This window comes from Pomacea canaliculata, linkage group LG9 (genome assembly GCF_003073045.1).
Source record: "Pomacea canaliculata isolate SZHN2017 linkage group LG9, ASM307304v1, whole genome shotgun sequence".
In the NCBI taxonomy this organism is placed as follows: domain Eukaryota; kingdom Metazoa; phylum Mollusca; class Gastropoda; order Architaenioglossa; family Ampullariidae; genus Pomacea; species Pomacea canaliculata.
In genome coordinates this window covers 977215-997815 of record NC_037598.1, presented here as the reverse complement: position 1 = coordinate 997815, position 20601 = coordinate 977215, and the positions used below count along the sequence as shown (strand labels likewise).

At 36.5% G+C, this 20601-nt stretch overlaps 2 protein-coding genes and 1 long non-coding RNA gene across 3 annotated transcripts in view; all 3 read left to right on the top strand.

Annotated features, from left to right (window-relative positions):
• The window catches only part of LOC112572306 (chymotrypsin-like protease CTRL-1), a 182220-nt gene that overhangs the window by 8598 nt on the left and 153021 nt on the right, over positions 1–20601 (top strand). The gene's annotated exons all lie outside the window — the stretch shown is intronic.
• On the top strand, positions 1881–7754 carry LOC112572308 (fibropellin-3-like). The gene is made up of 6 exons (XM_025251921.1): positions 1881–2026; positions 4304–4393; positions 4698–4826; positions 5590–5673; positions 6239–6364; positions 6731–7754. The coding sequence occupies exons 1-6, from the start codon at positions 1978–1980 to the stop codon at positions 6811–6813; spliced, it is 561 nt and encodes a 186-aa protein (XP_025107706.1). The 5' UTR covers positions 1881–1977; the 3' UTR covers positions 6814–7754.
• Positions 12316–19172, top strand: LOC112572313. The gene is made up of 3 exons (XR_003100970.1): positions 12316–12388; positions 17936–18058; positions 19114–19172. It is a non-coding gene; the product is annotated as an uncharacterized LOC112572313 (long non-coding RNA).

Below are 20601 nucleotides of genomic sequence, written 5' to 3'. Positions count from 1 at the left end.
GCGTTTAGTTGAACGAAAAGAATTTTATCCAATGTGCCGACAGGTAATAGAAACACACAGCAGTTCTCAACTATGCTTTCATTTGAAATCGAAGGGTTTTATGATAATAGAGAACATTATGCTCTTGCGACATTTCTTTCTTACCTGCCCCAGATCCCAGTGTGATTGGCTTTCAATACATCAGCATATCACTTGTGAACGAGTGCAATTAAACAATTAATACAGATGAGAGCAATGCCAAAGGTGAGGTGAAATGTAGAAATGGTACAAATTAAGATAGTATTTTTACAGACAACATCAAAACTAATAATTCTCCCTTTAAGTTATTTTTTAAAGTCAAGTAGGAAAAGAAAACGCTTTTGATTAAATGTTTATCTTTATCTTTTAGCTTGTATCCATGTTTTACTTATTTTATGGTGTATGAATTAAGAAGCAAGCAGCAATCTCTATTTTGTAATAAGTAATGAAATAATTTACCAACGCTTTATTAACAAGCTGAATTTTAAGCCAGCAAAAGTTTAATCGCCTGCAAATTTAGTGTTTTATTAGGTACACGGACTTTTCGCCGCCGGACGTTTCGGCGCGCGGCACTTCATTTCGGCATTTCACACGGACCTTTAGCCGAAGTCAAGTGTGTGACGCCCCTTAGCTCACACATTTCTCTCGCCATTGTATCAATGTATCAGTTGAACTCTCTCTCACTATCCCTCCTCATGTGAACCGTTAGCTCACACATTTCTCTCGCCATTGTATCAATGTATCAGTGAACTCTCTCTCACTATCCCTCCTCATGTGAACCGTTAGCTCACACATTTCTCTCGCCATTGTATCAATGTTTTTTCTCAAAGCTGTTGCGCATAATCTGTGACAATCAAAGTGAACTGTCTGTGAAGTCTGTGTGTAAAATTTGTTTGAAATAAAGAATTATTGTGTAATCTAGTAGTTACTTTCATTCTTTGAGAAGTAAGTAAGCTCTCTCTCTCTCTCTCTGACATAATGCGGCGAAACGTCCGACTCCGAAACGTCCGGCGGCGAAACGTCCGCACACGTTTTATTAGACTGGTCTACACCTTTGATTTTAACTGATGTTAGGCCCCGTAAAAGTGTAAGCACAACACTAGTAGCCATAAGAGGGTAAAAAGTTTGAAAAGTAGAACTTTCTTCTGTAGCATTAGAAGAGGAAGATATCTTATTTTACAGTGTGCAGTCTTCATGTCAGCCAAATATTTTTTCATATACTACTACTACTCATAATAATAATAATAATAATAAATTCTAAAATTTGTAAAGCACATACATCCTCAGGAGCATACTTTTAGCGCCTGAGAACAAGAACGTAGCATGGACAGCATACGAGAGACAGGAAAACAAATAGCATATAAACGAGGAAAAAATAAAAAACAGTACTAATGATGAATAAAAACAAAGACAGAAAATGCGAAGAGGAACTAAATAACAAGAGCTGTAACATATTTCAAAAGGAAGACGAGAAGGGATGGGTGTGACAAAGGACTAGCATTATGGGAAAGGTCGTTATGAGTAATGTTTACAGAAGATGTGTGTTTTCAGTGCACTAGTAAAGGGTTCAATAGTGAGTAGGTGACGGATATGGAAATGGAGAGAGTTCCATTGTTTCGCTACACAATCATTATGTCAGATAAAGTGTTTTCACTGCTTCGTTTTACGTAGAGGGCGGAATACTATCATTGAAAACTACAATGGTTTAAGCAGCTGGCACATCCCGAAGAAAATACTGCCTACTCAGTCTTCTCTAACATTGCCAAGGTGTAGAAGTATCACGCAATAACTTGCTGAAGACCAATCAGCACAGGTGCTCTGTAGTACACAGCAACCCACCATGGTTACAGTGTGTGTCAACATGTGTAGTTACTAGGGTGGAGGAAATAAAAGACCACCAAGCTCCACCCCAAAGCCAGTCAGCGCCGGGCGACATCAAGCAAGAGAAAGACAAGGACAATGCAGGCGATACTCCTAGTGACTGTCTTCTCCTGTCTTCTTGCGGCTGGTAAGACTTTTATACTTTATTTTACTCTTTAGTACCTTCGAAGATTTCCAGTGAGGCTCATTTTGACTGTACAACGTATAACCTTGTGGCTTGTTCTGGTTGCGATTTCTCTGTTCTTGTGGTGAGTGATTACCAAAGTATTGTGTAGCTTATAACTGTAGACGCTAATTGTTAATGGGCCCATTCTAGCATCGCAATAAAAGCGATTGTCCTTATTCTAGAGTCATGTTTTCGATCTTTATCATAATCATGTTATTTTTTAAATACATGTGTGTATTTTGTTTTTTCGTTATATTTTTGTGTTTCTTTTTAGCTCATTACATCCGGGTGTACATCTATGTTACTGTATAATTCAGCGCGTTTTTTTTGGTATTAGCATTTGGATTATGGCTAGGGTTTCAGTCTTATTGACGTTGATGATGAATTCGAAACAAACAAGAGCATCCGGACATATTGTCTTGAAACTGAAATAAATATGCTGAATGTTTTCCGCATGCCTATTAGTTGAGTTCCGTATGGGCTTACACAGTGTCCCGACACAGGTGGCTCAACATCACTCACATCAGACAAATGCTCGTTTGTTTCAAGACACACCAGAACGATTGCCTGAGACTGCCAACATCATCATTTTCATTTGCTTATCGAGTGGCTCAGGACTTTACAGACACAAATATCGTCCACACCTAAAAGTGACGAAAATCTCAACGATACAGGCAATATTTACATCCGGGGCAATTCCCGATCAGTCTCAACATAGTCTACTCTTACAACCCAAGTATGAAGATTTACATTATTCGCACTCTCTTCTGTTAAACAACGAGGTTCCAGTTCTATTACCTAACAAACCGCTCTCATGCACTTGTTGAGTACGTTACTCACAGTTCCTCGTCCCTGTTATCTTAGGGTTGTCGCCCTCCACATGTCCAGTCAACTAGCTTCAGTAACACAAGTATACACACATAGAGAAGGGCCGTACACACTGGCCGTGTCGTCAGGCTGTGTTCGGGGTCACAGGGGAGGTAATCCGCGGTGAGGTCACGGAACTCCTAGCCCACGTGCTGCTGGGTGCTGGACCAAAGGCGATCAAGGAATGGTCCTGGGAGGCGATTCTTCCTCATCCAGAAGAACTCCAGTTCTTTCAGCCCATTCAATGAAAACCTGTAACTCGACGTTGCACTATACTACAATGTCTAAACCATATTCTCTAATCCACACATCTTTCTCTCAAATGTTCGTGTTTACAACTTTGAAACATACATGAGGTCTATTACAATTTCATAAACAATAAAAGAAAAAGATGTGATACCTCATCTCGGCGAGGTTAATCCGCCCAGGGTCAGTACCGCGCCGCATCCAGCGTCGATGGCCACTACCCTGTACTATACACTAATCTCAACTCAGGACATTAACATGTTGTGACACGTCTTCCTTCACTATTCCGGGTTTGAGTAAATTTTCTACCTCTTTCCCACCAAAAAGTCTACCGGTAAAACGGATTCACCAAGCACTTTGTGTCACAGTTAACAATCTCCTATCTAACACATTACTAAAACGATTCTCCTCGTTTTAAAGTGATTCGATTGATCTTCATCTAACGCATCGCACATATTTCAAGTTTCTAACCCTGATAGGATTTAAACATTTTATAAACATTTATAAAGGGTTCTTGAATGTTTATATAATGTTTTAATGGTTTCTGGGAAGTTTTCGTCTATTGTTTGTTGTTGGAACTGGAATTTTTTTATCGCAGGGTTCATCTAAGGTTAAAAGGTGTGTGCGTGCGCGCCCGCAATTCTAGCTATACTAAAAGTGACACAAGCGGCAGTAGTGAAATGGTTGAAACAAAGAACTTTATTATAAAACTGATACTCAAATTGATTTATTAACAACAACAGCAATGCCCCCACTCTTAAGCACACATACGCACACGCACCATCTACAGAAAAAAGTTTATTCCGTGGGTCAACTCTAGGAAGTATGCTACCCCATGCACCTTCATACTCAGTTTTCATATACAGACAACAACTTCAACCATCTGTACTCTAATCCTTCAGATGGCTGCCATGAAACAAAAAAGAGGAGAAAAAAAAGGACAGGAAAAAGGAAAGACCAATGTACAAATAAAGTGTGAGAAAAGCAAATAGTAAATCCAACTTAGACAAATCAAACATAGAACTTACAAACAGGATGCTACTTTATCTCATGAAGAATTCGCTTTCCTGTTCAAAATATAAAAGAGGCACTTAATGAGAATCTGGTAAAAATGTTTGTTGACAGCTGCTGCAGCCATCGGAGACGTTGGTGAGGCTTGCAAAGACGATGGTACCTGCACTGACCCCACTTCAGTATGCGAATCCAATACTTGCAGTAAGTAGTTAAAGAAAGGGCTTAAAGGAGGACATTAATTGTTTAGATTTTATAATTATTGGCTGGTCTCTTTACTTTACTTTCATATCATTGCTTCAAACAGTCTATTTATACTTGTGTACATATGCATCTATTGGCATTATATATTATATCTATTATATCTCTACAAATATGTGCGTGTTATATGAGATAAAAACAAAGTATGTCTAGAGCAATCATTTAAGACTAGAAAAATTTCTTCTTCATTTTAAATACATATATAAATATGTAAACTATACTTTTATGCACACGTTTGTATTTTTAGAGATCAAAGCTGGAGCGACCTGTACTGCTGGTTCCACTTCCTGTGTTTCACACTCGACCTGCCCTGCCACCGGCGCCAGCGTGACGTGCGGGTGTGATACCGGCTACACTGCACTAACTGGCGTGTGTAGTAGGTATTTCATATGGTCTTTCATTAGTTTCCACTTTCACCACGCATAGAGTTTACAAACTATCTTTGTTCTCATTGTCTTTAGAGAAACTGGAAGACTATTTTTAGAAAAAATATTAACTATAAGTAACCTTACAAGCTATTGTACATGAAAACGAGTAAGGAATTGTTATATAAATATGTAAAAATGAAAAGCATGACTGTCAGTAATACAAGACACTGAGTAGAGGACATAACAATAATGTTTGTGACCGATAAACTTAAATAAAGCCTTGATTCGGAAATAATTGAACAGCCGGTTTGTATTCAAATGGGAGTGAGACATAAACATCATATTTGTGAACTTTAGTCAAGAAGTTAAGCTTCAGACAACTGTAATTTTTTTATTTGATTACACACACGTCACACATGCGCGCGCACATACACATATACACACTCGTGTCATGAGAGAGTTTACGAGGCATGCACAGGTTATACTAAATTACTCAGAGGACTGCAGTTCCTGGCAGGCTGGGATTGTACACGTGACAGAGGCATTAAACATAGTAAACTCACATAGTTTAGTAAATATATGGTAGCAGAGACGAACCATAGGAGAGGAAGGCAGTAAACTGAACTCATGCCATCTACTATGCGGACCACGGTTTCACTAGTCTGTACTTTAGCTGATGCACACAATAGTCGAAAGCAGGAAGAATTTGTTTTTCTGTTTTAGTAATGAACAGGCAATTTTATGAGAATCTAATAAAATGTTTGTTTGCAGCAACAAGCGGAGCCGCTGGTGAAGCCTGCAAAGCAGATGGAAGCTGCGCTGATGCCACTGTCGTCTGCGAGTCATCGATGTGCAGTGAGTAGTCGGTTGTCGTCTTCCTTTGTCTTTGAAGAAAATGCTAGGAGCAACAATATTTCATTGTGTTTAGATGTAGTAATTGTTCGTTCGTCACATCATCTATTTATTCCCTGTATTACTTTCACATTATTGTTCAATTTATTATTTTCAAACTCCATTGCTTACATTTAGCTTATCTCGTATTTACTCTACGTTTATCGTTAATCATTGTACACAAAATTGAAAAATTACTTATTTGTTCAACGAAAAGTTTTGTTATTAATATTTACATAAAGCTAAAATAAATAACTGCCTCTGAGTTAAGAAAATGATGATATTGAATATTTTACATAACTGAACATGCACATATCATGTATTATGAAACTTGATATATTCCAAAAATACGTGCTTGTTTATATTTGTTTGTTTTTTTTATTATGTGTGTCAACAACCATGTGAGCGCTATATAAGGTAGACGCAAAGTATGTCTGTGGCAACCGATTAACGCTAGAAGCATTTCTTCTTCATTCTCAACACGTAGACAAGAATATCAATTACATTTTGTTCATGTTTGTATTTCTAGAAATCAAAGCTGGACAGACCTGTACTTCTGGTTCCACTAACTGTGTTTCACAGTCGACATGCGTCACCGGCACCTTGAAGTGCACGTGTGGTACCGGGTACACTGCACAAACGTCTGGCTTGTGTAGTAAGTATCTCACATAAATGCTTAATTTCCTTGTTTCTAACCAATGTCTATTTTCACGAAACATTGGTAGAAAGTTAACATAAGATACATAATAAATATTCCATATCAATTACATGCTACGTTTTAAAAATGAGTATAAAATTATTGTATAAGTATTTTAAGATGTATAAATAACCATAAGTAACATTAAATAATATTTTTTACAAATAAACTTACAAAATGCTTCGATTGTGAACATGTAACAGTGTGTATAGTGTATATGTTTTATTATGTTTTTATGGAATTTTTAACATTTTGTTCACGGCATAGAATGTCCCTCTCGAAAGACGTCTTCACTTAAACTTTTACATTTTGTGCTTTTGACAGGCGGAGTTGCTCCCCAGTCTGTGTCCTCCTGGCTCCTCACCGGCAGCATCATCACATTTTTGGTGACCTTCAGTCTGCCATGACACCCTTTGACCTCCCACTTCAACCCCCAGACCGAAAATGGACTTTGCTCACTCGTCCTCTACGACTGTAGTCTTTCCACATTTTCACCAACATAGGAATTAGTCGGAAAATTGAAAACTTCAAGCAAAGAATGTAAAACTTTTAAAAGGTGTTCTCAATTTTATTTGAAAGGAAGAGAGGAAAAAGAAGAAATTTTTTTTTTCTAAATAGAGAGATATTAGACCGGAGAAGCCAAATAAATGGGAAGTAGTTTTTTACCAGCCCATAGACAGGTACTGTGAGGTAACAAACCCAGTATGACCTTTTGTTTTATAGTATTAAACTGCTGACGAATTGTGTAAAATTGATTCTATCATCTGAAGTACAAACTTTCATTTTGACCTGGTAATATAAAAAATTGGGAATGTTGAAGTACACAGTCGAAGAGCTCTCCTTTTTTTGTGTGCACATTGTTACTTTTCTTTCGAATATATTTCATAGGTTAGTCTGAGTCCAATTGTTGAGCAAAACAACAGGTTTGCTCGGAATTACTTCAAGAAAAAAATTCTTTAATGGAGGCTCTACGTGATGTGCATTTTCCTTTCACACTTCTGTCTTTTATTCTCTCCTCTCTCACACCCTTTTCTTCTCCTTTGTTTCTTCACTCTCTCTCTCTCCTGCATCTTCACTGTATGAACCAGACGTTATCGTCTGGCGAAAGTAATGGGCCTCCATTGAAAAGATTTTACTTGTTACCTGTAGTTTGAATTTTTCCGTAAAAACTTTCTTTTTCCCACATTTCAGTAGTTCATTCCTCGTTTTTTATTATTTAGACTTTTAATTGATGATAATTACAGTGCGATGTCTGTACTCTAACGGCGCCTTTTGTTTGGACTTAGCGAATGTAACAATTACACTCCGTCCTGTTTTATTATTAAACATTGTTTTACATGGACAAGTATTCATGTGTGTGTGTTCTTGTCCAGGATATGCTTGAAGACGTGTATGTTTGAATAATTTTGTTTTAGTTAGGCAACTGAATACGATAATATACAGGTGAGTCACTTAAAAGTAGTCCACCTCTTGTCTAAGCATGGTAAAGCGGGCGACTTGACCAATATTTTATGTTGTATTTATTTTTTTTAATAAAGACAAAGCCAGAACTACAGACACAGAGTTCCCAGTCTTTGTTACCTAATTTACCCATGTAGACCTTCATTGTCACAGAACAGTTTGCGATATCACTGCAGATGTCTCTACATGAGACGGAAATTGTGTAGGTGTCCTCTGCTTATTTATATTTACTGGTTAGTGTCTTTAGATTCAAAACAGCGAAATCTTCAAAGAAACATTATTATTATTGAGTAGAAAATTTGCTTGGATAAGACAAAAGAATTGGAATGGTATACATGATTTATATCTCGCTGTAATTGTAATCTTACTGAAGAAGTCAGAAAAACAACGAGAACTATTGACAAATACAAAGTTTTTGTGTCAAGGAGACAAATATGTAAAAGATTAACAAGTAGTTGTTTGCCCTGACTTATACGTGTGTGTGTGTGTGCGCGCGAGCGATTCACACACACACATACAGAACAAAAAAGCTAGACAATAACAGTGGTAGTGGTTTAATTGCTTTGAGGGGTTGAAAAAGCCGTTATACAAATACAGATAACAAAGCTTGAAATGGAACTCAATACTGCTGTCACGACCTCCACTCGGACATGCGCATTCTTACAAAATCAATAACACGAGATCACTTCAGTTTGGGTCGTCCCTTCCCGCAAGTATATTAATAAGTACAAGAAAACGTCAAGTGTAATTAGAAATACAATGACTTTTACAACAAAGCAGTCCAGGCAATAAACAATTCTACACACTAAGAATAATGTCAGTTTCATAACCGCACTCAGCAAAAAGAAAGCAGGTCTCCAAGAAAAACAGGTCAACAACAAGTGCCATCCTTCCCTCATCCCCCCTCTCTACACACTTGTCCGCATCGACTGCACATTCTCTGTTCAAAAAAATAAATTTAAACTCACAGTGACATTAAAGGCTGTACATGTAATGCTGTAAAACTAAAGTGGTGATAATAGCGAGTCATGCTTACTAAGAAAAAATATTAATAGTTACTTTAGTTTTAGAAAACGTTATTGAAGCGCTGACGTGAAAGGGAGCGCACCAAGAACAACTCAAGGATAGTTTACCTCTTCTGGCAGTTATCTCCCATGCAGTGGTCAGTTAAATAATAGCCGGGCTGGTCTCTCGTGAGTGAAAACAATGGATGAAAAATAAGCCCTTTAGAGATGAATTTTGTTATTGTTGAAACTATTGACCTGTGCAAACAGTAACCATAATATAAACATTTATCCTCTTGTTTGAGAAGTTCTTATACCACAGCTTTGTATGTGGAGTTGTCCTCTTAGAAATAGAGTACTAATGTGCCCTCGAAGAAGAAAAGAAACCTGACTAAATAAATTATGTTGGCCATTTCCGTAAATTGGAAATTATATACGATTTTTTTTCTTTTTTGTAAAGGTATATCTACAAATTTGTAAAAACTTGTTTTGTTTTAAAAAAAATTTTTTCCTAAGTGTGCACGTATCTACAAAAATTACATCACAAGTAACATAAATGAAAAATGTAACAAAACAATGTTTTAAATGTGTTATAAAATTATTACTTAATTATTATTACTTAGTACTACTTACACCAATCAACATAGCTGTCATGAGTTAGGAATATAGTCAGTTGACTAGTCCGCCTGCTCGTCTTCCTCTGCAGATTTATGACACCCTCTATCCTTATTTTTTCACTGATTCTTCTTTGTGTCTTTAGTGTTTGTTTTTTATTACTCGTCATTCGTGTTCTGTCGATGTCTGTCGGGTTGTTCGGTGGCACAACGGTTAGCGCCTGTCACCAAATACAGTGAGGATTGGCTGTCCTGGGTTCAGCTATCGTCTCAGTCACGATGTTTTTTCTCTGAATGCATCTGTTTACAGAGCTGCCTGCTTTGCACTGATGTAGTCTTAGTTGCTGCTTCGGCGTGAAACACCAGTATTCCTCCCTTTCCTTTCCTTAGATTAAGTGTTGAAAACATTCTCTTTCGCGAGCGTCATTTTTTTTTACATGATCAGTGCGCTTATCAACTTATTTTCTGTTGTATCCCCGCTCTAAACAAACATTCTCTTTCAACATATTAAAAACATTTGTTACAAAGTCTGTGTATAACTCGAGTGCAGTTTACAATGGGCAGATTCTTTATAGAGAGTGACGGCCCCTGAAGCGGACCTTTGTTGCCTGGAGCCAGTCACCTGTTGATAGGTGGAAACGTCCGGTAGTAATCGTTTGTGGGGTAGAAAAAGGACCCTAAAGCACTCGACAGGGTAGGCAGAAACATGTCTGTTGTAAAGTGAACTCTCACATTCAGCTCAGTCACTATGCAGCTTTTAAGCCTTTTGTGACTCAGACACTAATCCACTGATACTTTTCTTCTGTTTCTGTGGTGCATCCTTGAAAACTGGTGTAGTGGGGACTACGATTATTAGTTGAATGAGTTTGCACTTACAATCGTTTCCTTGATTCACGACATTGCACCTCTCAGCCCACAATCTGTAATTTCTTCAGTTATATACTAATGTGTTTTTTATTTTATAGAAATGGAAATAAAAAACCAGTTATAAAATGCACCCAAGACAACATTTACGAATCTCATAAAAAGATAAGATTATATATATATATGCAAAACAAGTACATATTACATAAAAACATTGCAAAGAAAGTTTTTTACTAAAGCAGAATAAATGAGTAAAAAAGAAGAAAAGTAGGTGCAATGCATTAGCGTATCTGATCAACGACAGACCACATAGCTCCGTAAACCAGACATTTTCAACTGCGATTAATTTTTGTAGCTAAAAGGTAAAACTAAACAGTGTGATGTAGAAGAAGTTGTCAGTCTCTACTTGGTTGTTTACGACAATTTATAAGTAACTTTACTTACAAGTTAAACTTTTTCACCTGAAAAATGTATAACCCATCATCACATAATAAGTCTTCACTGTCTAAATTTTATATGACTAAAATTTATAGGTCTTGAGTTTATTTTCCATATAAAACATTTTTCTAGCCCCAAATTTGAGTGAGTTATGCAGGTTTGAAATGTGCAAGTACTACAGCTGCCCTTTTTGAGAAAGCAAGTGAGAACTATTTCTTAGCGGTACCTCTAATGTTTTATTTCCCTTTGTAATGTGTACTTTAAATCGTTGAATTTTTATCAAATTTTGCATAAAGACAAAACACATAAGGGGGCATCATTTCAAATCAGCAAAATGTACATAGTATTTAATATTTGAAAGTTGATAGTATTTTACATTTCATTTTAATTATCATGCACACTCAGAAAAAACAACAAAAGAAACAATAAGAAACGTGTTACCCTTCACCGTTCAAAAGATGAATTAAGTGAGAGGCGCATCAACATCTTTGATTACTATTCTCTGAAATATGTTCCCCTTATTTATTCATCAAGGTTGGTCTCCTTGTCGTCATAACTGTCAACTTTAGAAAATCCCTCTGTAATTTATCTTCCGTGCTTTGACAGGTCAGAATACGAGTCCAAGATTGATTGGAACTAAATAAAGGTAATAATTCTTCGCCATCAGTTAAATGCTTTTTTGCCATTCGCTCGCTTTACGGAGCTATTCGAATGAGGAAAGACACACGGCAGCAGCAAGTTTCCTCACCACCAGCTAGTTGCTAAGCGGGTTTTTTGTTTGTCCTTTTTTTTCCTGCGGAAATTCGGACTAATCGCCTATGGGTATGTTTATTAATTTTTTATGAACCTTTCTTGTTTCTGTTTTAAGAGAAAAGGGTATTATGCTGGTTAACGTATACACAAATACATTTACATAAAAAATGAAATTGTACAAAGTTGATCCTAAGTACCTTTCCGTGCCTATCCTACACAAACTGCTATATGCGAATTAATAATTATTTTGTCATGACGGGTCACATTTAGTGTTACTGTCTGGGTATGGTCTACTACTAATTGCTTTCAAAGGTTAGGCACCGTAAAAAATTTAATATAACATTCAAAGGAATATTAAAATCGAGTAAAGGAAAGTACAATATTTTACAGCGTGCAGTGCTGAGTGTGAGCCTACTATTTTCTGTTATGCGTTTTCATGACTTCTTTTTTTAGCAAGTGGAGTACTGCCATTTAAAACAATGCAATTTAAGAAGATGATAAAACCATAAGAAACAATATTATAGCAATTTTGTCTTGACGTCAGGAGGTGTAAGCTGGAAATATATAATGATTCTATACTCACCCAAAGCATTGCTTCACACTGCCAATATGTAGAAGTGTTTGCCAAAGACTTGACCAATCAGCACAGCTCCTCTCAAGCACATGGAAACACACCATGGTTTCAGTTTGTGTCAACACGTTTAGCTGCTAAGGTGAACTGGAATATAAGGCTTCAATCTCCACCACAAGGCCAGTCAGCGCCGGGCGACATCATCCAAAAGTAAGGAGACACACGAAAATGCAGGCGATATTCCTAGTGACTGTCTTCACAATCCTTCTTGTCTCTGGTAAGTGTATTTATACTTTATGTTGCATTTCAGCCACTTTAATGGAGGTCTGTTGACGCTCACATTGACTAGAATTTAGTAACGTGCTGCTTGAGGCTTGTTGTATTCACGATTTCTCTTTTCCTATGGGTTTAAGCGACTTGTTGACTTCTTTACTATTATTTAGCTTAACTGTTGCACTATTTTATGAAATAACTGTACCACATGAAGAAGAGCGAGTTTTAAACTTATATTATCTATTTTTATTATTATCTCGTTACCTTTCTTTGAGTAAAATTGTACGTTTCATTTGTTCTAGATATTTTATATTATTTTTAGCTAATTACGTACTGTACAACTAGCGTTACTAGTGTTAAGGTTAGGACTAGAAATTTGATATAAAAATTAAGATTAAGGGTAATTTTGAGATTAGTATAAAGTATTGATATTCGCGTGTGTCATCTAATGGAAGGAAACGTAGTATTTCGGTCAGTGTGTCTCGACTATTAAAAGCCAACACGAGAGCTTAGCGAAATAGATCCTCCAGCATCACCTCAAAAAAACAAAAATTCGTGGCATTGTTTTGACGAAGAGGTACGAGGGATATAATATTAATGATTTTCTCACACCTGGATTTGTCAAAAAAACAGGAAGTGACAAAAGCGAAGTATTTCTAAAAATAGCGTCGTCGTCGTTAGCTGAATTCAAAGAGAAAAGACTCAATCCTCGGGAAAAGGAAAGAGACCAGGACAAAATGTGCTGTTGCTGAATGTTCTCTTTGACACTCAGATGGCGTTATTTTTTACTCATTTATAAAATCCTACAGGTAATAGCAACAAGCCAGTGTATTGATTGTTCATAGATATATATATTCAAATCTCTGCTTTGTTCAAACGTGCCGTGTGAACGAACCTTTTAAAATCGATTGTTATCCAGTCTTACACTTACAAACAAGTCTTGGACTTTCAGTAAGACGATGAGATCTTCTTACAACAGCACGAGCTGTTAAAACCAACTACGACTGCTGGTAAAAAGATTAAAGATTAAGCACCAACGTTGACATTTTGTACACCCGGTCTACAAGTGACACATTCACAAACATCATTCTCATCTAGCATAATGCTAAAAACAACTGACAGTGTGAGGGCGCCGTTGATGTACGTACTTGGAACAGCTAAAAATAGTATTGAGGGGGAACAGACGTATAGTAAATTGCTCATGCAGGTAAATGAGGAAGAATACAATTGTTACATCGATAAATATGTGTCAAATTTTTATAATGCTGTATTATATTTTTATTGATAAAAAGTCACGATAAGCAGTCAGTTGTAATTATAAAATAAAACTGCAACGCTGAAAATTAACTATAGTATCAAAAGAATTACAGAAACTCATCTCAGGCAAACGCACGTTTGAACGGTGCTTATATTTTGTTAACAATGATACACATAAAAAATAACTGAAATGTGCCAGCTTACTAGCAGAATCAAAAATACAACGTAGGCTGCAATGTCTGTGATTGTTGTCCATTAAATTTCTATAGAGAAGATTTACTTACCATTCTGTTGAGTTATCGGTTTAGACCTTTTAATTTTTTTAAACTTCAGTCGAAGCTTCTAAATAAAGTTCAAATCAGTAGGGTTGTATTCACAAATCAACTGTTTCATTTTCTAAGTAAAATTGCTTCTTACTACGACTGCGGCAACCTGAGCGTCGTTTCTTCATTTGATTCGAAGACGTGAGCAGATTTGCTGTATTGAGTCACACTCGTTATTACAAATGCTACTTACACACAGTGAAGCTCTCCAGTCACGGAGAATAATTTTCTTCTGCTTTCCCAAGGGCAGGTGAGAATGCAGATGTTTGAAGGCTTGTATCTTCAACACTTAGCATGTTTATGTACTCATATCCTGGGAATTATTATTTTAAAATGAACTTAACTCGATCATAAAAAAATATTGCACTCATGTTACACTTTAAAAGCCAAGTAACTTGTTCTCTACATGCTTTCTACTGGCTGTCCAACGTATGGACATTTCATTGTTCATGACTTTTAGAGAACTAAAGAGGAATGAAGGTGTTTTGTTTAGGTCGGTGTCTTATGGCAATATCTAATCAGAATTTAGCAGTTGTTTTAGTGCCATGCTCAAACCAGACCAAACATAAAAAGGGGGGGGGGGAGCGTGTGACCATGGTTTTGCTGAATTCTTTACTGTTGGTGTCTTTTACGAGTTTTACGATTTTATTAACATTTCGAAACATCTGATGAAAGAGTGATTTAAATTTAAAAAGATGTCCTTAGTAACTTTCACGGGTACCTGTTCTTGCCCAAGTATTACTGTCAGGTAGCGGAGAGAGCAAACAAAGCAAACCAATTAAAGTGAAGCGTGACTTAGTTTGCTAAATGGGTGACAGAGTTCTACACGGTCTGTTTGTGTCTGACTCTTCCACTGTTAGCTGTGGGCTGGCGGAGAGAACATCTGTCGGCTGCTACTATCAACATCTTTCATCCCGATGTAGCAGAAGTAGACACAATCGTTGAAACGTGTTGAGAAAATAAAGTCGTTTTCACTCGTTTCAACCAAAAATGCACAGTAACTTACCCATCAGCAGCATATTTATTGATTACATTTACTATACGCCTAATTTATTAATTAGATGGGCTTTTTAAACTATGAAAAGTTGAAAACAAAAACGATTATTTTTTTGTGTTTTGCTCAATGAATTTTATGTACTTAAATGATATGCACACAGGCTCCTCAATGCTAGGAAACGTATGTTACCTCTATTTCTTGTGTGTGTGCGTGCTCTCGTGCTTATGTGAGTGATTGTATGCGTGTGTGTAAATGTGCGTTTAGGCGGGGGAATGTTGGTCAAAACTGTATCGAAAGTATTAGTTCTTTTTTATTTGCTCTTTCTCCATATATATATGCAGGGACATTGCCAAGTGTATATATATATAACGGTGAAATTTGAAGGCAATATGCATAACATTACACTGAACATTTCTTTGTTTCTTCTACGATTCGTTCCAGTAACAAAGCAATATTAACTGTGTGACAGCTTTTTTGACATTTAATGATGTACATCCCACAACAGTTCTAGTCTTCACACGAATAAAGTTTCCTCCGCTAGCTGTTACTTCAGAATCAATGCCCGAGGCTGCAGCTCGTATCTGTTAGTCTACTTTTCTCCAAGCCTGACAAATAAGCTCAAGCTTACAATGTAAACAGTTGTTTTTTTTAGGTAGCGCTTATGCATCCTCGCTTTTATACTCACGATGTAATATTGGAATGTAGCTAATTAAGCAAGTGACATTGATGTGAGAATCCTATTATGAAATGTCAGACGAATACTATTAAGCTTGCTGTCAGCACAAACAAGTTTTGTCTTTTAATTTTTAGGCATTTACCATTTGAAACATGAATATACTAACTTTTCTACTGCCTCTTTTAATTTACTGTTACGAAAATCTATAACAACTGTGATAGTTTTTACCCAATTCATTTGTGCTGAATAATTAACCAACTACCCTCATTTGTGTTACTCACTTTGGACTGTATGAGATGCTGCTGTGCTCTGAGTGGTGTTGTGCTTGTTTGCGGTGGCTATCAGGGTTAAGGATTGCCAGTTCTCGTTCACATCACAGGACTAGATGCTTTTAGGACCAGCTGTTTATAAGGCTAATTTATTTCCAGGCTTGGTCTGTGGAAGAGAAAGGGCACAACAAAGAGCATTTATTGATTCATTTCCGATTATGATTCAACCGGTTATCCTGCGCCAGGTGTCTCAGCAAAAGAGATATACATGTTGTCATGGTGACAAGAGTTTTAGCCTCTGTGCCGTTAACCAACCATTCAAAAGAAAAACGCGTATAAAAACTTTGAGTTTGTAAACCTTTTGTAGACTATACAACTGTCATTTGTTTCATATTACAAAATTTTGTTTAAATGAATATTAGTAAGTCCTTAGCGTTAGGCAAGCAATAGTGCTATTCATTATTGTAAAACGTGTGTGCTACCTTCTCCATATTCAATACTTTACCACATAAAAGGAAAATCGCTTTGATTTAATAATAACACCTGTTTTCTCTAGCAAAAAAATAAATAAATAAAAATTTGTAAAATATAGAGTAAGTGTGAGGAAAGAGAGATGCAGATGGTGCTACAAAAGAGAAATAAATACATAGGAAACAAGAGAGAGAGACAGACAGAGACAGAGAGAAAGGAAGAATAAAAGAGGTTAAAAATGTACAACAGGAAGAAAAGAAAAGTAGTGATGTGAAAAAGAAAGCAAAATAGAGAAAGGTAAGAATGAGGCTGTGTCACAAAATCTATTCCAGAAAATACAAACAGTTTGCCGACATAAGCCCTCTTGACCATTAATTCCAATGTTTAAGGAAGGCTAATCTATCTCAATATCTCTGCTCTTACGGTGACATGAATTAGAAATACTCGTGTGATTATAGGGCTATAAACACTACATGATCGGCTCAAAGATTATTTTTTTGAAAGTTTCCTGTATTGTTGTGCCCAGTCGTTTAGAGTATTTCTTCTTTTTTGGTGTACGATAATTTATCACAGGCCGTGGTAGAGAGGTCATATAGTAATAAAACATCACTTCTGTACCTGGTGTTTCTTAGTGTTCCTTTAAAGTACTCTTATAGTCTTGGTAGCATGGCTCACTGACACAGTGAAGAGTTGGGTAGCGCTGTTACTTTGCGGCTCCGAAAATTGAACGAAAGTACACTGTATTCTAACGAGTACAATCGTTTACCAAAAAATATAAATCTTTTATGAAACAAGGGAAACATATTTTTTTTTCATTTCACGACCCGTCGTCGTAAGTTCGCGTTTACATTTCAAAGAGATGAAAAAGTGATCAAGAGAAATTGAAAACTGTCACTTTAAATAAGTGAGGGAAGTACTTTCGAAAATGAGATAGTACAAAGCTACAACTGTTTCCTAATTTCCACACTTTTATGAGAAAAGATGTAGATTAAAATTAAAAACGTTTGACTTACATGAAACGATAGATTAACAGTTGACAAAGAAATGTCGGGTATCCATGTCATGCTCCAGTCACGTAAAAATATAGGATACATGTTAACCATGGTGTAACGAATCCATCTACAACCCTTCATAGATTCATCCATTGCTTTACCTTCTACTCTTGTATTTGATCTTTATGTTGTTCAGTGTGTCTGAATATATCTCACTGTCCACTGGCTGTTACCTAATGTTCATTCATCACAACTTTACCAACTCAAAGAGTGCGATCTTTCATGGTTTTGATGCTGCACGTTAGAAGTACATATTTTTATTGTTACATGCACCACTAGGTATTCTCTGGATTTTGCAACTGGGGAATGCTATATTACACAAGAAAATGGATATATTCATGCGAATCAGTTTTTGAACTAACTTTTGGTTTAGTGACCTGCATAAAAAATAATTTAGACTCTCTCACACCCTACTCCCGTTATGAGCGGAGGGAGAAAGAGAGAGGAGGCTGAGTGACACACCGAGAGGAATGATGTATATATTGTGTTGTGAATTCTATGAGCAGCTGATGCAGCTGTACTGGGAGAGACATGTACCGCTCCCACAGATTGTACTGTCACTAACTCCGACTGTCTATCATTGGTGTGCAAGTGTAAAGCTGGCTACGCTCAGTCTGGCACAAGCTGCAGTAAGTATATTCTTATATTAGCCCTTTGGACATGGTAGGCCAGATCGTGGCCGTGTGTGGAAGGACGGGGAAGGCGATTTTCATTACTTTTATTGCAAAATTCAAGTTTTCTTCTTTAAAAAAATGTAAAGTTTTCCTGGTCTAATGTTTACATAAGAAAAAAAACAACAACAACAGCAACAGCAACAGCAGCAGCAGCAGCAGCAACAGCAGCAACAACAACAACAACAACAACAACAACAACAACAACAACAACAACAACACCCACTGTCGTCTTTACAATCTTCGGTTATAAGCTATCCATTGTAATGTTATATTTTTATATCTTGTTTGGGGGGTTAAAATAGTTACGACCTATTTAAATTAAATTGATGTATTTACAACAGTTATGGAAATGTATTTACACGCGCTAATAAAACAACCCTGTTCTATTTTGTTTTTCTTTATCTGTGTCCTAACCACTATAGGAAAAGCGAATAGTTGATAAATACAGAACTTGCGTCCAAAACTAGAGATAGGCATACTAGTCGGAGAGACACTTGTACAGCCCAACATATTTCTTCCATTGGACCTAGCTGGTAGGATAGGGTAAATGACTTCATAGATAACTGGCGAAGGTAAGGCGATTAAGGGGAGCAGACAGGAAACCATCTCAAAAAAACCTTCTCCCTAGAATTTCTCCAACACATAGCAAGACATAAGGAATGGAGATTGCTGTTATCTTTTCAATATTATTTTATAATATTATTTTAGTATCACTTGAATCATATTAAAGGTACTAAAACCCCGCTAGACATTAGGCAGAAGTAATACATGAACACAGCAAACTTCTCTGACTATTGAGAATAGACAACTAGAGAAAATTAATTAACGATTGCACGGACTATTAAAAAAAAGAAAAGCAAATAAATAAGAAAATAAACAGGACAGACAGTAACAGTAACACATGGAATGGGAGAAAGAAAAGAAGAATGTCTTAGCCCATTAAGAAACCTTTTTTAGCTTAAGAAATAAAAGAATCGTCTAAGGAGAATGACATACATGCTTGTCGACAGTTGCCGTTGGAGGGTCTTGCCCTTCAGGTGGTACATGCACTGCCCCCCTAGTATGCGACTCCTCAGTATGCAGTAAGTAGCCCGGTTCTGCTCTTCGTTTGCCTTCAAAGAAAGAGCTAAGAGTGACAATATTTCATTTAGACTGGGGATTTGTTGTCTGCCTTCTTCATTTTTTTTATTCACATTTATACATGTATGTGTGTGGAATCCGCCACCAGAGTCGGAAATCTGAGATTTTGTATATCAGTTATTTTTTTTTTACATGTAGAAGCTTGACCTTTCTTTTGATGCTAAAGTTGTTCTCCTAGTCCTAAAATTGAGTTATAAAGGTTAGAAGTTTCGAAGTCTGGTGGCACAAACTTGACCAAAATTACCTTTCTGGGCCTCTACTACAATATTGCTTTTTTGGGACTTAGGACTCCTTTCGTTGGGGTGGGTCACATATAGCTAAAAGTGTACAAAAATGTGCATTACATATAAGATAGAAAGTAAAGTAATTCTACAGCTATCGATTAAGACTAAAACCGTTGTTTCTTTTTTTCATTTCATAGACAAGAATACTTTCTATATTTTGTCCCACGTTTGTATTTTCAGAGATCAAAGGTGGAACCGGCTGCACTGCTACCGCTGACTGTGTTTCACAGTCGACCTGCTCCACCACCTGCAACTGTAACAGCGGCTACACGGCAATAACAACTGGCTTGTGTAGTAGGTATCTCACGTATTGACACGTTCATTTTTCTGGTCTTTAATTCATGTCCATTTCTTATTATCTTTGACTGCACGCTTATGGTAACTCAAAATAGTTTGTTAGCTAAATTTTGAAAGAACCTATTAAAGACATTCATCACACCACGCAACCAACCACACTATTCCACAACAATAACCATTAATAACTCTAGAATGTACATAGTGTATAAGCTTTTTGTTTTATTCATATCATAAAATATAAATTAAAAACTTCTTTACTTTCTTTACTTTTGACAGACGGAGTTGCTCCACAGTCTGTGTCCTTCTGGCTCCTCACCTCGAGTATCATCACATTTTTGGTGACCTTGAGTCTGCCATAAGCCAGCCGTTGACCTTTCACTTGGACCTAAACCGGAAATGGACTTTGGACAACCGACTTCTAAGACTGTAATCTTTCTAAATTTTCAATTTTTAAAATACCAACAGAGGAAAACTTTAAGCCAAGAATGTAAAACTTTTTTAAAAAGATGTTTTCAATGTATTCACAAGGCAGAGAAGGAAAAGAAACTTTTAAAAATATATGTTGTAGTGGAGAAGCCATTCAATTGCAAAGGCTTTTAGAAGCAAACGGACAATTAGTTAAACAATGCAAGTGAAGTAAGACCATATTGTTTATTAGTATAAAGTAATATAGACGAATTTCGTAACTATTGACGATATAATCTGAAGCAAATTAAACAGTCATTTATTTTCCAATATTTAATTCAACACATTTTAAAATCTTTTTTAAATATATTT

Bases quoted from the DNA above. Each gene is read 5' to 3' on its own strand.
- LOC112572308 (XM_025251921.1), top strand. From the start codon at position 1,978: ATGCAGGCGATACTCCTAGTGACTGTCTTCTCCTGTCTTCTTGCGGCT. The intron at 2,027-4,303 runs GTAAGACTTTTA...GTTTGTTGACAG, and splicing joins CTCCTGTCTTCTTGCGGCTG to CTGCTGCAGCCATCGGAGAC. The intron at 6,365-6,730 runs GTAAGTATCTCA...TGCTTTTGACAG, and splicing joins ACAAACGTCTGGCTTGTGTA to GCGGAGTTGCTCCCCAGTCT.